This window comes from Monodelphis domestica, chromosome 8 (assembly GCF_027887165.1).
Source record: "Monodelphis domestica isolate mMonDom1 chromosome 8, mMonDom1.pri, whole genome shotgun sequence".
Lineage (NCBI taxonomy): Eukaryota > Metazoa > Chordata > Mammalia > Didelphimorphia > Didelphidae > Monodelphis > Monodelphis domestica.
In genome coordinates this window covers 130222579-130242193 of record NC_077234.1, presented here as the reverse complement: position 1 = coordinate 130242193, position 19615 = coordinate 130222579, and the positions used below count along the sequence as shown (strand labels likewise).

The 19615-nt window shown below is 36.1% G+C and overlaps 1 protein-coding gene across 22 annotated transcripts in view; it reads right to left on the bottom strand.

The window, feature by feature from the left end:
• The window catches only part of LMO7 (LIM domain 7), a 241756-nt gene extending 222371 nt beyond the window's left edge, over positions 1-19385 (bottom strand). For 18 of the 22 annotated variants that reach the window (XM_056807325.1, XM_056807327.1, XM_056807328.1 and 15 more), the window contains exons 1-2: positions 19278-19374; positions 18076-18146 (exon numbers count right to left, since the gene is read on the bottom strand). In XM_056807325.1, the coding sequence (XP_056663303.1) occupies positions 18076-18144 (69 nt within the window). In that variant the 5' untranslated portion in view covers positions 18145-18146; positions 19278-19374. Of the gene's footprint in view, positions 1-18075; positions 18147-19277 lie in introns of all 22 variants that reach the window. The other 4 variants (XM_056807332.1, XM_056807336.1, XM_016424986.2 and 1 more) reach the window with 1 other exon arrangement.
• Positions 19386-19615: the final 230 nt, after the last annotated feature.

The following is a 19615-nucleotide window of genomic DNA, read 5'->3' as shown; positions in this document are numbered from 1 at the left end:
AGTATTACTTTGGGGTAAATGCATAATTGTCAAGGGAAATGCTAGAGTCCACTTTTTAAGTTGGGAAATAAATATACACATTATGAGATTTTTAAGAAAAAAGTCAAAAGAAATTGTCATCTCCAAGATGAACAACTAGTTTTTACATTGAAAATATTCTCAACTATTTTCTAGTTTGTAGTTTTTAGTAAAGGTGTATAGAGTGCCACTTTGCTTTATCATCACAGTGTTATAGAAGATCCATACCAAACATTACTCAACCCCTAATGGACTTCGTCAATCTGGGAATTTCCTTCTCACAATCCATCCATGTTTGCCCTTCCTATATAACTCTTGTCCATTCTCTCCAGAAGTTGAATATAAGGGATCCACCTTCTTTACTTTCTCCTAACATCTAGAGGGTACCAGTGGAACACTCCAGATTCCCACCTGTAATCCATCATTCTCCACACATAAATAACACATCTTCTCTTTCTGTCACATAATTCCATGATAAATTCTTTTACTCCTATTCTTTGAAGTTCCCGCATGAGAATATGTTGTAACTTGTTCAATCTGACAATACTTAAGTGTCTACAAAGTGCCAAGCATTATGTTAAGGAATGAGGTTTAAAAAGAAAGGCAATAGAGAGTGCCTGCTCTTGAGGAACTCTAATAGTCTACCCTATGTCCATCTGCCCTTTGTGTGATATTTACCCTTAGCTCTTTAGAGGCAGTGGTATTCTAGGTCTCAATGACATATAACACCACCAATAAAATGTAGTACTCTGAATAATTAATAATTAAGGAATATAAAGTTTTCAAGGTCAAGGACATAACATTTCATCCACATCAGAAAAATAGCTAATAACTAAATGGCTCACATTTCTATAACATTTAAAGTTTTGCAAAGTATTTCCTGCACAGTAACCTATGAGGTAGAAAGCACAATCATTTTGAGCCCCATTTTATAGATGAGGAAATTGAAGCTCCAAGACATTATGCCTTGCCCATACTTACATCAGTCAATAAGTGTCACAACTAATATCCAGTTCCAGTTCTCCTGTATATCCAAGTCCTGTATCTTTTCATCACATCATTTTAAATTTGAAAGTTCTAGCTAATGCCAGTCATTCAAATTGCTTCTAATTTTATAGGAGACTGTTTGCAATTATTTATGGTGTTTGTTCAACCTTGAAGAGTATAAACTGCCATTTCTATTAAGTCCTTTGTCTCAAAAACTATTAAGAAACCAAGAATCTTCCTGACTGCTTACTGATCCTCAATGACAGAAGCACAAGTTAAAAGTCAAAGTGCTAACACAGATAGAAAGTCGATTACTATATCTCTATTATCTTAATAGAGTAAAAAAGGAAAAAAATATGGCTATGTCCCTCTCCCAGCCAAAAGGGAAAAAAGGGGGCATTTTGCCTCATCCCTTATGGTACATCAAGACATAAATACAAAACAAAACAAAAACAATTACTTTAACTATCAGCACCAATATGGGTTTAGTTTTTAGGTATGGATGTTATATTATACATTGAAAGTCATTATATTTGAGTTTTACCAAGTTAGAAGAGTACTTCTCAAAACATGACCCTCTAAAATCAAATTCTCTAGTAGTAAATATATGGTACATGGGAAAGGTAATAGGAAGTATTTCCATTGCTAGTAAACAGCAGACTGGAAAGAGGATTTCCCAAAAATATTTTGAGTTTAACAAAATAAATCATCGATGTGAAACAGCACAAGTCTACATAGCACAAATCTACCAGTGTGGCTATAGCACTCTAGTTTTTTTTTTTGTTTTAAGCATAGATATTTATTTTTATTTTTATACATAACATATACAACATAATATGATACATATTATTCATGATACATATAATAAACTATACATGTGTAATAAATATGTTTATCCAAGAGAACCAAATTCTCACATTAGTTATGTTCAAAAATCTCTTTCTCATTCTTTTTATTCCCTCCTATCCCTCCCTCTCCCCAAGAAGGCAAATAATATGATATAGGAGATATATATATATAGATATATATAGATATATATATATACACACACATATATATAATCATCATAAAATACTTATTTCCCCGTTCATTGTGATGCAAAACAAGACACATATTACTTACACTGGAGGAAAATCCATGGATGAAATAAAGTGAGGCAGTATGTTTCAGGCTGCATTTAGACTCTGTTCCTTCTATGGCAATAGATAGCCTTTTTCATCATGAGTCCCTTGGCATTGTCCTATATTCTTGTCTTGTTAAAAATAGTTAAGTCTTTCACAGCTGATATCACACATTATTATTATTGCTATGTACAATGTTCTCACTTCACTTTGCATCACTTCACATAAATCTACCACAATGAGATTGCAAATTTATCCAAATAATCATAGATCACCACCTGAACTTTAATTTGCACCAAAAAAACAAGTAGTCAGTGAAGTAAATAGGCAGACATTGTCAAATTCAATATCTAAATCAATTATGAGAGGCAGCGTAGCACATAGGTACTTTCAATCAGTAAGACATGAATTCAGATCCTGACTGGCACTTAATAAGCTATGTAACTATGAACAAGTCACTTGTCAAAATAGGGATAAAAGCACTATATGTGCTATAAGTCCCTATCTCCCAATTTTGATTATCATTCTCTCTGAGACTGTATTAGACCTCACCACCTCATATAACCTACTTTAATCTAGATTCAGTCTCAAAATGCTTACTTTACACTATGCCATTTACCTTATCATGCCCTTACTATATTTCTGAAAAGAAGTAAAAGAGAGATCTAGAGCCATGTTATCCATATATAGCAATTTTTTCAATGAATCCTCACTCCTACTTAGGTCTCGAAATGCCAGAGAATATTATTAAAGGTAAAGCTTAGAAAGCACATAGGATCAGAGACTTAGTCCAAGAAGAATTCTTTAAGGCTACCTAATATAACCTCTCATTTCGGAGAAGAGGAAATTATGGCCCAGAAAAATCACATTGTTAATAAATGACAGAACTGGGATTAGAATCAAAGTTCTCAGACTCTAGATCCTTCAAGTCTTTTCCATTGCAATAAGCATCCACCACTCTTGGAAAGAAGGAATTAAAAGAAAATAGAGAGAAAAAAACATACCCACACAAAATGGCCCTAAGAATACTGCACTAAAACCCAGTTGATAGAACAAAGTAAAGGAGGTATAATAGAGTACTGAGAGGTCATGTAATAATTTAATTACTTCTATATTGTTTTATTCTTATGATACCAAGGCACCATATTTCTTCAATTGTAAAAACCAATGAATGCTTTATACTTCAGGTATAGGAATGTTTAAGAAGAATGGTTTATATGATAACCCAAGTGGAGAAACTACATATAATTCTACTATGTATTACATCAATTGTAAATTTAATAACACGAGTGGCTTTATTTGCATAGCTTAAGTTTCTTCTTCTGCCACTAGCTACCAAGTATATCTCTCTTTGGAGAAGGTTGTCAAAAGCATAATACTAAACCTAATTTTTAATATTAAAAGATATAAAGTCCAAAAAACTAAACCTTAAGAAATGGGTACAAAATTTACTCCCAAACCAGGACATAAAATGACTACAGAGAACTGTAGGTGCCACACTGATTTTTCCCCCTCCACTTAGAAAAGCTGTGCTTGTCTTGTAATTGTGATCTTGGAACATCCCTTCAATAGTTCAAGAAATAAAAACAGACTTTCCTTTTTACTCCACTATTTTATGTACTGACAGTTGGCACTTTCAAATAGTGAAAAAAGTAAAAAAGCTAGAAAAAATAGATGTGCAGATACACCTGTCCTACTTGCAAAGCCATGATTTCACCATCTGCAATTAGAAATCTCATAAAATTGAAGATGAAGGATATTTAAAAGTCAAATGTAAAAATTTGGCATTTTGAAATGCAAACTAAAAATCACAGATATTTAAAAACAAATATTTCATTTATTACTAAATGAACTCATGACTGCAATTATTTTTAATTTTGGTTTGATGATAGTTATTTTTCCAGAACTCATTTCTATAGTTAGGGTTGCTACAATCAAAACTAAAAGCAAATAACAACAAACAACAAAAAAAGTTATCCCAATGCAGCAATAAATGTTTTTCAATTTCCAACCCCCACTGTTACCCCTCAATCTTCTCTGATAAAATACCAGCCAAGCCAGTCAAAATCTTGCTAATCAGCAGCCCCATCTATAAGGGGAGCTATAAAAATATAGGAACTGAATAAGACAACTATCTAGTCACAGAAAAAAGAACTCACCTACAACCCAAGTATGCTTAAAGATATTGTATAAACTGACAGTAATGACAGTTTGAAGGAGCCCTAAGGGTACCTGAATACATCAGAGAAAATCATCAACTATTCCCTGTGGCTCCAGAACTAAAACTGAGTACAACTTCCTGTCAGGTCTGGATTTTACCTATCTGGGCCAGATTTCATTTTTGATTGGGGTACTCTTATAAGAACACTCCTTCACTTTTATCAACATCTCAGTTGCTGAGATGAGTGCTGGAACTGATGCATTAATATTGATATGACTGACTTAAGGGGTAACTTTTCTCCAAAACATTTTAGGTTTGCAAAGCATTTTGCCATCATTAATTATCATTTCAATTTCCTAAGCAACTAGATAATTACCTTAAAACTCAACAAAACCACTGAATTTGAATGATTCTGATTGGCTCCTTTAAAAGAAGCCAGACTCTCATATGGAATCTGTTATGAAAACTCAATTCAGTTCCTTACACAAAAGGATTACAGTAAAGTATAGTGGCAGTCAAAGACATTCTTTTACCATGGCTAGAGCCAAACTTCAAAAATATTGACTACTTGGCAAGCTAAACCTTAGTAATACCCCTGGCACTTCCAAGTATTTTTCAAGCCTAACGTTGCTTGCAAATTGGCTTAAATATCCAGCTATGCAGACTTTATCCTTGAGCAAGAAGTATTATTCAAATCTAACAACCCTCAGAAAAGCATTCACTGTCTTCACCGAAACAAAAGGTTTTCTCTTCAAAAGTGTTTATTATTTTAGTAAGACACCACAAATGTATTTCCTGGGGGAGGGGGTGCGGGGGAGAAGGGTTTATAAATTTCTCTTCCATGCTGAATGAAGCAAAAGGGGCAAATTTCTTCAGAGTGCTTCAATCAAGATGACAAATAATTTAAGGGTTACAGACAGGAAGAACATGAGCAAATGATGACTGTTCCCACATCAACACAATAGAATAGGGAGTGGAATACAGTAGTCCTCCTTTATCCAAGGTTTCACTTTCCTGGTTTCAGTTACCCGCTGTCAACCTGGATTTTACCTATCTGGGCCAAGTTCTCATTTGTTGATCTGGGTGCTCTTCTGAGAACAACTCAGTTGGAGAACACCCCTTCACTTTTATCAGCATCTCAGTTGTTAGGATGAATGCTGGAACCGATGCATTAATACTGCTATGACTGACTCAAAGGGTAACTTTTCTCCAAAACATTTTAGAGGAATCAGCCATCCAAGGGGAAGAAGAGAGACAGGAACTGAGCTACCAGATGAAGGAGGGGGCCAGAACACAGGTACCAAAGCATATACAGATGGAAGACAGACACACAGACTGCCAGTTGTGGGTAGAATGAGGTAAAAATCTTCTCTCAGTGCCAGAGTTCCACTCACATTGGCAGTCTACCCAAAAGCAGTGGTCTCTCTATGTCAGTTCTGCTTTCATTTTTTGGACAGTTTTTTTTGGGGGGGTGGTATGTGTATGAGGAGATGAGAGACTATGGAGCATGGGGCCAAAGGACAGAAGTAGGAAGAGAGAGCACAGTATGAAAGTTAAAGTAAGAACTATTTGCATAGGATTTGGTACTATGCATAGTTTCAGCCATCCACAGTAGGTCTTAAAATGCATCCCTTAGGGATACTGAAATTAATTTAAAGGAAATCAGAAAAACAAATTCAAATTTTACTAATGCATATTAGTAAACTTAAGTATGACTAGTCCATAATTTCTAGACAGTGAAGAATAAACCAAAATACAACTTTAGAAACCCCACAGCTCATAAAAAGCTACTCACACACAAGTACCTAAATTAATATATATCACTCTTCATGTGGGAAAAATTTATTAATGAGGAAAGCCTGTATGCAGCTACAGCTAACAACAATGAAAGCCACAACATGAGCATATTACTGGCTTTTGTTTAAAATCCTTACCCTCTTCTCTTAGAATCAACACAGGCATAGGTTTCAAGGCAGAATAGCAGTAAAGGCTAAGCAATTAGGATTACAGGACTTGGTCAAGGTTACACAGCTAAGAAGTATGTATCCTTCCCAACTGACTCTCTATACACTGAGCTATTTAGCTGTCCCCATTACTGGCTTTTCACAGTGTGCAAAATTTAGCCTTTATATATGTTTGTTCTGATATGTATCATCTGAGTATTTATAATCTGTGCTCATTTGCCCCTAATTTAACAGATTGTTATTGCTTTTTAGTCTTTCTTATATGCCAAACATCAAATATCCAAAAAGTATCTGAAAGCAAGGAACTAATGGATACAAGCATAGAGGCATATATATCTTGTACAGCAGTAACTTTCAGCAATATAATAAAAGTTTCTTTCCTTTATCACAAAAGATCTCTTAAGCCCATATTTTAAACACATTTAATATTGACCATAAATCCTCATGCCTTATCATTTGCAACTCTTATCCATGTTGTACCACAAATCTTCCATAGATATCTACCCAAATGGATAAAAGTCTTGCCTTCCTTACTTTTTTGTTTTTCTTTAGAACTCTCTCTGACCTCTTATAATCAATACTGTGTATCAGTTCCAAGGCAGAAGAGTGGTGAGGACTAGTCATTGGGAGTTAAGTGACTTGCCCAAGGTTACAGGGCTCAAAAGTAGCTGAAATCACATTTGAACCAAGACCTCCTGTCTCTAGTCCTGGCTCTCAATTCACTGAACCAACTAGCTTCCCCCACCTTACTCTTTTAGACTAACCCTGCCTATCTGTGGTTTTTCATTCGCAGCATACAATCAACCCATCTCCTTTAACACAAAGAGGTTTCAATACTTCCTGTCCAGAGATCATCTTATGAAGCACTACTCATCTTTTTACCTTGGGACTATCCCATCAGACCTTCTGAGATTACAGGGTTTCGGGAGTAGCAACCCTCGTGTATCACCTGAAAGTTGTCGGTGTTAAAGAGGAAGTCTTACTCCAGTAAAGGATGTGGAATGACTTAAACATCTACTCGATTTCCCATATCTTCTCTTCAGTTCTAAAACCCAACTTATTATCCACACCTAAGACACATATTCAATGAGCTGCTTATCTGATTCTATAATGAGCAACCTGCCCAAAGAAGACCCAGATCTTAAAGCATGTGTGGTATTTATTCTCTGTCTACTGCCAACTCATGTGTGGGCTTGGTGATCCTGCTTCTAGAAATGTGTGACGTAGGGGTCCTGCCCATTACTTCAGAGCATGTGCAATTATTCTGTGTCTGCTTTCTGTTAGCTTACTGTGTGGTTACAGAAAGCCTTTTATTTGGTCGCCAAGTCAGAATTGAGGGTAGATGCAAACGGCTGCAATGAAGAAATTTAATTTTTTCTTTTCCTGGTTAGTTTTCAATTGAGGTGGAAGAAGGAATGTTATAAAGCCCACTGGTTTGCCATGTGGTCTCAAACACATGGCACTTTTGTTCCTTCTACCTATGCTATGTTCAATCTTCCCTGATTCCAGGCAAATGCATATCAAAGATTGGACATAGCTATAGCCACAACAGTTAAGCCAGCAAAGCCCTTGAGACTTGTTTGATGGAGGCAAGCAGTAAATCAGTCCAGCAGCCAGGATACCACATCCTGCATGTAAGGAAACTCATTCATTAGTCATACCACACCCAAAAAGTGAATCTGGTGGGAGAGATGCTTTATAGTTACCACTTGAAGTTTGAGCCCCTCTCTTCTCAGAGGTCAAGGAGGTAGAAGAAAGTATATGTTGGTTCAGAAGAAATGCTTCATAGCAACTACTTAAGTCTGAGTTTAATTTCCTCAATGATCAAGGTATAAAAGAGAGACTATCTCCCAGGGGACTATTCTATACTCCAATTTGGCAATATTTTCTCAGCTAATATGCCCTTGTAAAGATTGGTTGGTGTTAATTAGCTATGAGTGAAGAGACAACACTAGTCAAAATGATACTGCAGCACTAATTACAGTAGTTAGATGACATGGAGAAGATGGTAACTATTCAAATGTTACTGAAGAAAGACATTGAATGGGGACTTGAGAGTGATATTAATAGAAAGATATCCCCAAACTCCTAAGGGTTACCCCTAGAATTCTGATAGGGCTAGCCGTACTCTGGGGCCCCAACCTTCTAGTGCAAACAGGACAAGGAGAAGAAGCCCTGGCACCTCTATGTACTACAGTTGTATAGCATAATACAAGAAATATGTCTTTCATCTATCTGATTTTTCCAGTATAAGGTATATATGTATATGCTCATAGCATAGTGCTTCATTGAAGATGTTCAATACAATTAACACATGCTAATCCACAAATGGGAGCACCTAGAAAATCTCACAATCAAAAGGAAGGACCTTTTTTTGTTTGGAATTTGCACAGGACACTTCCACTATCCAAGCAAACACCTCAGGGCAACATATATCTCCTTGTTTAGCAATTATGGGTCTGGAGTCACGTACTCCCTCATTTAATAACAATTTTAGCAAACTGAATAAAGTTATTGCTGTAGTCAATGCAATAATGCACACGAAATTTTTTGTAAACTCTGATACACTATCTACATGCCAATTATTATGGTCATATTAATTATTATATTATATATTATTAATCACAATATATATTATACATATAATATATATATTATTAATCACATCAGTAGTCATAGATGGCTTCATTTCCACCAAACACTCCTATTCTCCATCTTTGCCTAAGTTCTCCCCAGTCCATTCCTTTCTAGCTATTCAAATTGCCACCAACAGCCCCTTAACTGAACTCTAAAACACTGAGCATCTCCTCACTCACTTTAGTCCTATTCTGTCTTGCCATTATATAACTCTTTCATGTTCAAGACTAATCCTATTAAAAACTCTGAAAGAGACACCTATATGTTTCTGGTCATTCCCTGATTAAAAAAAAAAAAACCCTAATGCCTTTTATCACCTCTCCTCCATAATTATCACTTTTCCTCTACCTTTGTATCCCTACTCTTCAAAAAACAAATATATCAATTGCCTAATATGTTTTCCTTCTCACTTATTAAGGCTCATCCTCAAGACACTAATATTAACAATTAGCCCTTGTGTAATAAAGAGGTTCAATCCCCTATGAAAAGAATTCTCACATTAAATGAAGAAGCAAAGGAAAAAAATCCCAAATCTAGTCCCTAATCCTAGAAATAACATTAAATAAGGAGCTACCTATTCCAAATATGATACAGACCTTGTTTTCTCATTTATCATTGTAAAATTCTATCTTTCATTCCTTCTATAAAACTACTCAAGCCTAGTACATTATTATACACAAAATAGGCATGCAATAAAAGTCTGACCTTAAAGCTGTATTCCACTTAAAGTTAGTCAAGTATTTTCAAATGCCTCATCTTATTTGACCTTCAAAACAACCCTGCAAGGTATTTATGATCCTTAGTATTTTCCCCATTTTAAAAATGAGGGAAAATGGACTTAAAGAATTTAAATGGCTTGCCCAAAAAGACAGAGTAATTAGAAGAATTTCAACCCAGATCTCCTAACTCTGAACGCAGGGCTTTTTCTATTTCAGACTACAACCTATTAATAAATTCCTTCTTCATTATTATTGGCACAAAATTAGCTTTCTAATGGTAACTCAGACTTACATATTAACCAAGAAAACTAGAGCTTGACCTCAACAGGTTTAGGGCCACATTATCGTGGAAGCATTTTTAAAATTCAAGCCTTTATAAAAAAAAAAAAGATTTGAATATATGTCCTTCTGTATATAACACAATCCATATACAAAAACTAACCTATAAATAAAGCCATTCAAGGCTACCCTCTATTAAATATTTGGCAATCCAGAAAAGTTCCTTCCTAACCTACCTGAGGTATGACTAATTTTTAAAATTCTCACTATCTGACTAATTAGACCTGTGAAATATTTCACATTTTTACAGCACTTTAAGATTTACAAAAGCATTTTATATACATTATCTCATTAGAACTCCACAATAACCAATGGTGCTAATTATCATCTCTGTTTTACAGATGATGAAACTGAGGCTTGGAGAATTTAGATGACTTGTCCAGAGTCATAGAACTAAGAAGTACCGGAGAAGAGATTTGGCCCCAGCCTTCCTGATTCCAAGTCCAGTGTTCTATCTACTCTTCCACATTCAGCTATCATCTCTACACTTAGGTGAAAAACTAAAGCCAATAAAAATTTTCAGTAGTTGCCTTAAAAAGTGAGATTCAGACAAGAATGTTATCATTTTTTTTCTCATATTTGTTGACTCAACAGGACTTTGAATTTGACTTTCAAGTTTATGATGCAGGATCATTTTAATTAGAATTTTCTAAATGTAGACAAACATATTTTGATAGCCACTATTCAACAACTCTGATTATTAACACCAAATAAGAAATAAAATAATGAGTTGTATACTTAGTTTTATGTTCAGTACTGTCATAGAAGATGCCCTATGAAAGGTCAAAGTAGAATAAGAATTCTCTATAAATGCAAGGTTTATATATTTCTGTTTAAGATTGATATTGCGTTGACTGCATCAAGCCCCAGAATGTTAATCCTGGATCTCATTTAGAAGGTATTATACTCAAGAGAGAATAGAAATTCATACACTAAAAATCAAATGAATGCAAAAATACATACTCGCTAAAATAACAGAATAAAGTCTCCCAGAATAATGTCACTGGAATAATATGAAGTTGGATAAACAGTTTGTCATCTAATCTACTGGTATCTCTACCTCAGATAGTTACTTCAGAGAAACAATGGAACGGGGGACCTATACCTGACACCCAACCAGGAAGAAAACAAAGAGGATTACATTTGGGAAATTGAACCATACATTTAACAATCTCAAGATGCTCTAATACAAATACCTTTTTTTATACAACATGATGATATTACTCTGTATATATGTTCAATTAAGCATTAATCTCCAAATTTTCTTGGATTTACTTTAAGGATCTTTTATTTTAGGAATCTTTACAGCCAATGGAACAAAAATCTATTTTCTAATGTTACAAATTACTTCAAAACTCATGTTTTGAAATTATTTCATTGACACCTGGCCTGAAACTAATATTCTACTATCCAGTAATACTATACCTTTCAGAATCCATGAGTACATTGATTAGCAATTTCCTCAAATGAATAAAATCACATCTCACCTGGCCTTTGGCTTTGAGCACCCAAAATGGACTCCACAACAACGATGAAGGATTCAGAGAAAGACTTCCGTAAATTTCTCCCAGTTCAGTTGTTGTTCTCTACTAATGAAACTCAAACCAACTAGCTAGTTGGTGGTAAAAAAAAAAGCTTAGCAGGCTAGACAAATAAGTACTTTGCAAACAGTAGTTCAATATAAAGGGTTTAAATTGTCTTCATAATCTATAGTATACAACACTTATAGGCTATATTAAAATGTCAACATATTTCTAAATGGATCAAGTACCATTTTTTAAAAAATTAAACAAAAAAGTTTAAGTAAACTTTTTGTTTGTAATTTGTTTTTTGTGATAAAGTTAAAGATTTAAAAGTATATCTTTAAAACGATTATAGAATCTCAATTCACAATGAGGGTCAATACTTTTCACTCTGAGTACTATCAAGTCAGGGATATAGGAAGAAGGTTCAAGTCTTCTCTGTATAAGAATATCAAATACATATTTCTACTAAGGTTATAAGAGCAACTTTGATAGGGATCTTTGCTTTATTTCTTTTAAAGTTAGAGGTTAGAAATTACTGTGGTAAGCATATTAATAAAAAGTGACTAAAACAAAAAGAATTTGAAACCATTAAATTTTATTTGCAAAACTCTCACTTTATACACATGATTTTGTTGGATACTAACAATCAGGTAAGTAGTAAGACTATTGTTTTACAATAAAGAGGTTAAAAAATATACAAATTTACTCAAGGACATAGTAAAAGGCAATGCTACAATTCTAATCCATGACTTCTGGCTTGAAAATCATTGCTCTTTCTACCACACTGACTCTAAAGGTCAGTCTATACAAATTTCATGTCATTTCCAAAGAGTTCATACAATGGAAGATAATAGAATCTGTTGTCCTGGAGTCAGGTGCTTTAGGATGGGTAAGAGAATGGAAAGGAGATGCCATGAAAGAGACTTTCACCTTGTGGAGGAAAAAATACTGTTTCATATGTCACAAATTACTTTCTTTTCCTCCAGAACACATTGAGTTTTTAAAAGTCACCTGTATCATTCATCATTTTTTCATCATTCTGAAATGGTCTCTTGAGTAATGAATGCTTCCCTAAGCACTGAACATTTCATTTGGCAATTGCTTTTTTTTTGGTTTGTTTTTCATAATGGTATATCATGTATCACTATGTGCCATTTAACCCCTATCAAATGGTAAGTCAGAATCATAGAACTGGAAGAGACCTGAGTTGATCTAACTCAACCCTTACCCAGTACTTGAATCCAAATCCTTTGTGGGTCCAGATTGCCAAAGCATATTCAATTAACTCCTCTGAGTTATGGTTTCCTTCTCTTTAAAATGCAAATTTTAGATTTAGAACTGGCAAGAAACTTAGCAAAATTCAACTCTAGTAAAATTCATTATTAACGTAATGGTCAACTTCATTTTGCAGATGAAGAAACTGAGGTCAAGAGAAGAAAAGGAATTTGACCAATGTCTTACATGTATTAATTAGCAAAGCCAAAAATAGCCCTACTTCATAGGGCTGTCATGAGGAAAACACCATAAAACACAAATTTCTTTAAGTTTCTATAGAGCTAAATTAAAAATTTTAATTGACATTTTCAAAATTAGCACTATTAACTAGAGTTCAGATGCATCTTCTGAGGAAAAACACTAGAGAAATCAAAGCTAAGAAGAAAAAAGGAATGGATCCTCATGATAAGAGCTACAGATAAACTTGGAAAAAGGTAAAGACCAACATTAGGGCAGAGGGCAAAAAACATAAGGGCAAAACAAGGCACACTAGTACTCAACATAGAGAAGAAAAACAGATTCTCAGAATGTCCTCAATTCTATGTACCAAAGCAAAGATCTTAACTTTAGAGAATGTGAAGTTAAAGAAGAAAAAAAAAAGAATCAACCATCAGAGTCTTTTAACCTTTCTTGCATTAAGGAACCCTCTGGCAGCCCATGAAGCCTAAAGACCCTTTCTAAGAATGTCTTCAAGTGTATAGATATGTAGTATTTGCATTTATATGCAAAAATACATAGTATTACAAAGGAAACCAATGAAATTAAAATAGTTACCAAAATATTTGAAAGGTATGAGGCTCATAAAAGTTGCACATTGCATATATTTTCAGGCATTTTTGAATGTATTAATCTGTTTTCAGATTTTTTTCTCTTCTTTTTATTATTTTTAAAAAATACTATTTATTACATGGGATAGTTCCCAGGGAGAGGGTGAAGAAATGAAACTGATAAAAAAAAGTATGAAAATATTTTTTAAATAACTAAAAACATTTTTAATAAAAATTAAATTAAAAAATAACCTTGCAGATTCCAGGTTAACAATCCAATCTTAATGATAGTTTTATGCTAGATCTGATAATAGATATAGAATGAAGAAATAGCTAGATCTCATACAATTAAAATACCACCTGGGACATAGGAAGCCCTCTTTATAGTTTATTGATCCCAGCTGCTAGCATGTAACCTTCAAAGTTGCCTTGAATTTAATTATTTTGCACATTTTTGTTTGTTTTTTAAAACCTTACTTTTCATCTTGGAATCCATTTTAATTGTGGGTTACAAGGCAGAAGAGCAGACTTGCTCAGGGTCACACAGTTAGGAAGTGTCTAAGGTCAAATTTGAACCCAAGATCTCCCATCTCTAGGCCAGGCTCTCTATCCACTAAGCCATCTAGCTGTCCCTTATTTTGCACATATTTGTACTTATTCACTTTATGATTATGCTACATCTATTTTTATATGTATTTGTCTCTTCAACATTAAAATATAATCATCTTGGGAAAAGGGAGTTTCATTTTTTGTGTTTGTATCCCTGATATCTCACACAGTACATCATTATATGGTACCTTTGATTAAATGATTCATACTCTGAGAAAATTTATCGTTTAAATGACAGAGTTAAGACACAAGCTAAAACCCAATATAATCTTAGAAAAAGACGACAAAAAGACAGAGGCCCATTTTCTTACTGGTGGTATTTAGGAAAAGAGGTCATGGAGTCAGCAATGTTGGGAACCAAAAATGGTGATTAAAAAAAAAATTAAAACCCAAGTTATAGAAAAAAAAAGGTGACAAGGAAAATTATTCAATGCAATAAGCTAATTCCACAATGCCCCCCATCAATATTCTTCCCAACCTGGATTAACAGCTCACATCTTATTAATCAATATTTTCTCCCTTACCTCATAGCATGTATTTAGCACACTCAATTTTTCTTTTTTTCACACTCAGTTTTTCAAGTCCTATAGTATTGTATTTGTTCACTGAGAACTCAGAGTTTTTAATGCTCACAAAACACAAACCTAAGAGGCTGTTAAAAAAAAAAAAATATATATATATATATATGTATGTATATAGAATAAAGGTAATAAGGGTGAGGAGAGAACCAGAATTCAAGAGGGCAGACTATTTTTAAATACCTCATTTTTAACTTTTATTTCATGACCTTGTTCAAATGCAGCTTCTCAAGGACAATTCTGTTCTTTCTAACCATTTATAGTACACTTGGTTTTAAATCTAAACTGTTTAGTCACAAACTAGCTCTACTACATTTTTAATATTCCAAGCTGCATTTCAAACCATACGGTTTTCAGGTTTTAAAAAATATAGTATACTCTTCCTACCTTCATTAAAGAGGTAAGGGACTATGTATGCGGAATATTTTCTCTACAATTAGACATAGTTCATATGTTGAATAGTTTTGATAAACTGTTGTCTTCTGCTCCCCCACCCCCATCTTTTAAAATTTGTTATGAAGGATGGTTCAATGGGTAGCAGAAAGAGAAACTATGAAATGTGATATAGAAACAAGTCATTAATAAAAATTATTTTAAGATGACATAACTCCTATTGGGATTAAAATCACCAAAATCAAGTCAACCACAAATTTTTGTATTCAGAGAACTTAAAAATTAAGAGCATTTAACTTCAAAATCTACTCTATCCCTCTCCCACCAAAAAAGAAATGTTTTTGGTTACATCAAAATACACACAAGAATATCAGATCAAAATGAGAAAAAAAATTTAATAGCTAGTGCTAGGAGTTATCAATATTCTTAGCACCTTCAAGGCCACTAGAAGCAATTATATTTGAATATTCAAAACCACAGAAAAAAGTAGAATAGGAAATAACAAATTTAAAGCCTCTTCCACCTGAGGCTGTTTTGTATTGCTAATTTGCTTGGAAGTGGGAGATTTGAGGTGAGGCATAGATGAAAAGGGTCAAAAATGCTTCAACAAGTATAACACAAATTTTTTTTAAACTTTCCTGTTTCCATCAAAGTCAAAAAGTCATGAAAACAGGAAAGCCAAAAAAGGTTTTATCTTTGTAGCTTAAAAATTATAAAGTTCCTAGTTAAGGACTTGATACTATGTGAAGAATCCAGAATATATCTTCTATATCCATTGTCCTTTTTTTTAAGAAAAAGAATAAAATATATTAAAATTAGCCTTAAATTCTTAACATAAGAGCCACAAAGTTACAAATTTAAGGTTGCCAAATCTGAACATTGAATATATGCTATTGTGCATCATTCAAAGCATACAAAAATACACAAAATGTAATATTTTTTCCTTTGTTCAGCTGCTAGTATTTTTAAAGGATCATTTATTTTTAATTATATTGGCTAGTTATATTAAATGGCTACTTCCTTTAGGAAAAAGATTGGAGTTTTCTGTTTGGACTCTAGCATAAGAATTTCCACCCCCAAAAATTATAATCTTTAGTTTAAGAAAAATATTTTATTGGAAACTTCAAAATCATTGAAGATGTTTAACTTGGAGGAGAAAGAAGAGAAACTTAAACTTGCACATTTAATATAATTATGCCACAAAAATATACATTTCTTTATTGAGATTATTTCATAGAAGATCCAAAAATGTAGTTTTTATTAAGTCCATAGGAAAATTTCAATAATCATTGAACTTTTAGTTAAAAGATGCCAGTATACACACACGTACATACACACATATTCACAATAATTCCTTCTCTAAGGTATCCAGGACAATGTCTCAGAAAAATATGACATATGGAAAATTACTTTTGCAGTACTGATATAAAAAGCATAGACAAAAAGAAAAAAGTAATTTTCTTTTAAGAAAATTGAGAAGGCCGTTTCTTTATTCTCATTTCAGTTCAAGAGCCTCTACATTACTCTTACCCTACTCAAGAGGAAGGAAGGAAGGAAGGAAGGAAGGAAGGAAGGAAGGAAGGAAGGAAGGAAGGAAGGAAGGAAGGAAGGAAGGAAGGAAGGAAGGAAGGAAGGAAGGAAGGAAGGAAGGAAGGAAGGAAGGAAGGAAGGAAGGAAGGAAGGAAGGAAGGAAGGAAGGAAGGAAGGAAGGGAGGGAGGGAGGGAGGGAGGGAGGGAGATTTATTCACCTTCAGTCTAAGGGCTCAAAATGTCTGTCCAAAAGTAAAAAAAGTAAACTTTTGAGGAAAAGGAAATTAATCTACCATTTATTTCACTACTAAAACTTATAGCTTCTTTTAAGACTGTATTTTATATGGTACAGTCTTTAAAAACTCATTCCAAAGAAAAAAGACCTTTTAGTAAGCTGGCAAGTCATAAAAATTAGTTCCAAATCCCAAAAGTACCACTGTATAAGATAATATTTCAATAACCATTGTTGTGATTATATTAACATATATCTACTATTTCATTATGTGTTCTAGTGCACTTGCTGAGAAAACCTTCCCTGTCAGTGTTCTTTATCCACTAACTGCCAAAAATCAACATGAAAACCTATTTATAGAAAAACTCAACCAAAGGATAGAAGTAAAGGAACAAAGAGAAAAATCTCAACGAGCTCACATTTCTTTAAAAAAAAAAAGAAATAAGGGAACTTTAGACTACAAGAAAAGAATGTTTCTAATTTACAATTATTAAGTAACACTGAAAACACAAAAACCCCATACTATACAAAAAGTCCAAGGATGAAGTGGTGGTCTTATCAATAGAAATCAAACCTCATCTAGAGGTCCACTCCTAAATTTCATCAGCAAGTTTACTGCCTTGGTACTTACTCTTCCATTCTCTGTCTCTTCTTAACTCCCTTCCCCACATCTCTCCTCTGCTCCACCCCCTTCCACATAGACATACACATAGACCGGCAAGCCAGGTTTGTTTGGAGTTTACTGCATCTTAGTTACATCTGACCAAAAAGAACAGAACTTTTCACATTTCCGCCCTTTTGGTCTAGTGCAGAGATTCCAACAGACCATTTCATCCTCTGGATTGTGCCCCAGATAGGATCAAGGGAGACAACTGATCCTGGTACATTCCGAATGGATCTGGACACCTAATACGATGATGGACAAACTACCACCTATTTCACTCTGCACCTTAAGAATAATTTAAAGAAGAGAAAGCGAGACTTGCTAGGGAAAAGGGGAACTAAAACAGAGACTTGAGCTGTTCAATTTCACAATTAGACTCTGAACCATTTGTCTCCACCGTCTAGCAAAGATGAAGGAAGGGAAGAGTGGTTAAGAATAACGTGATCTTGATTGGGCAGTTTGGGTTTTAAACGCCCCGCTCCCCCTTAGCCCCTCAGTATAAAGTCACCAAATCATAAGGGAAAAAAGTAAAAAGAGGGGGGAAAATACACTCACCTCCACCCATCTCTGAGCTTCAGCGAATGCTACATCACAGTTGGACTCTGCATCCTCTCTCCCTTCCATGACTAGAGGAAGAGGGGAGGGGGGAAAAAAGAGAAAGAGAAATGGGTGGGTGGGCAAAGAGGGGCGGGGTGGGGGAGAGTGTCAGCCCAACTTAACGGGGCTGCTCCAGAACTGGGATTGGGAACCGAGAGGCAGTGCTTGCCTGTCACTCGGCTCAGCCTTTTTATGTTCTTGGTCTCCCGTTCCCTTTGTTGCTCTCTGGAGTTTGTTAATGCCCCGAAACCACAAGAATTTGAAGAAGCTGCTTTCTATAAAGCCCTGAAAACGAACCGAGGTCCATAGGGACCAGGGCAGTAAGAGGAGGAGAAAGATGGGAGGCGGCAGGGGAGGGAGGCTTTAGGGGGGCGGAGGGTCCAATAGGGGGAAGAGGAGGAGGAAAGACTACAAGAGGCCATAAACAGCCCCAAGAACTGTTTGAACTTCAAAAGCAGCTCCCCTCCTCTCGGCTCCCGTCTCCTCCCCCGGAATTGCCGCTGTTTTCCCCGACTAGGGCAGGGTGGCGGCGGCGTCTATAGCCCCGTCGCAGCTGCTTCCAAGCCCGGGGCCATGTGGAGCAGCCGCTTCCGCCCGCCCACCAGCCCGCTGCCGCCTCCTCCTGGGTTGCTCCCTGGGCATTTGGCCGTGCCAGCCCTTGTGGTTTAGACTGTCTGCGCCGGGGGATGCCAAATCCCCTTCGGAGGGCAAGTCCCGAGTGGAAGTGCAGTCCGCTACCCCGGAGCACTGCCACAGACTTGGCAGTGCAGGGGAAGGAGATGCTTGAGGGAGTCGCAGAAAAAGCCTTCGGAACTCAACTCAGTCCACCCCGTCCAACGATCCTGCCCTGTCCTGCCCCATTCAGTTCCGTCCCACCCAGACTCTCCTTTTCCTATTCCTCTAGGAGAGGAGCTTCATTCCCTCTCGGATACCCTGGAAACGGAGCCCTCGGAGCTCCCGGCTGCCGGGCCAGTGCCTGACATACCAGGAATAGTTCAACACAATTGCATCTTTCCCAGCCAAGAAACTTCCCCCTCCTGGTTGCCCTGGCCAAGGAAACGCAGCCGCCCAGCCGAGTCCGGGGCAGCTCCAGGGCACTGGCCAGGTCCCCTCCCCTAGTTGGGCTCCCGCGCCTCCGCTCCCCCCCCCCCCCCCCTTACCTGTGCCCGTAGATCCTGTAGTCCAGCCTTTGAGTTTCTCCTCCCGGCACACTCCCGGAGCCGCCTAGAAGATGTGAGACGAGTTCCTCAACCTCCCACCAGGTGCTCTACCCCTGCCCCGCCCCTACCCCGAGCCCCATCCCTCTCTCCTCCCCCAGAGACTCCCTCCCAGCGAGGGGACTCCTGGCGGCAGGTGAGGGTAGCGTTCTTCAAGATTGGAGCCCAAACTATTCCCGTATCTGGAGCCCCTCCTCCTCTCCTCGTCCTTCTTCTTTCACCTTTCCTACAGAGGGTCTCCTGCAACTCGCGCCCACAGCCCACAGACTTTTTGTGCAACT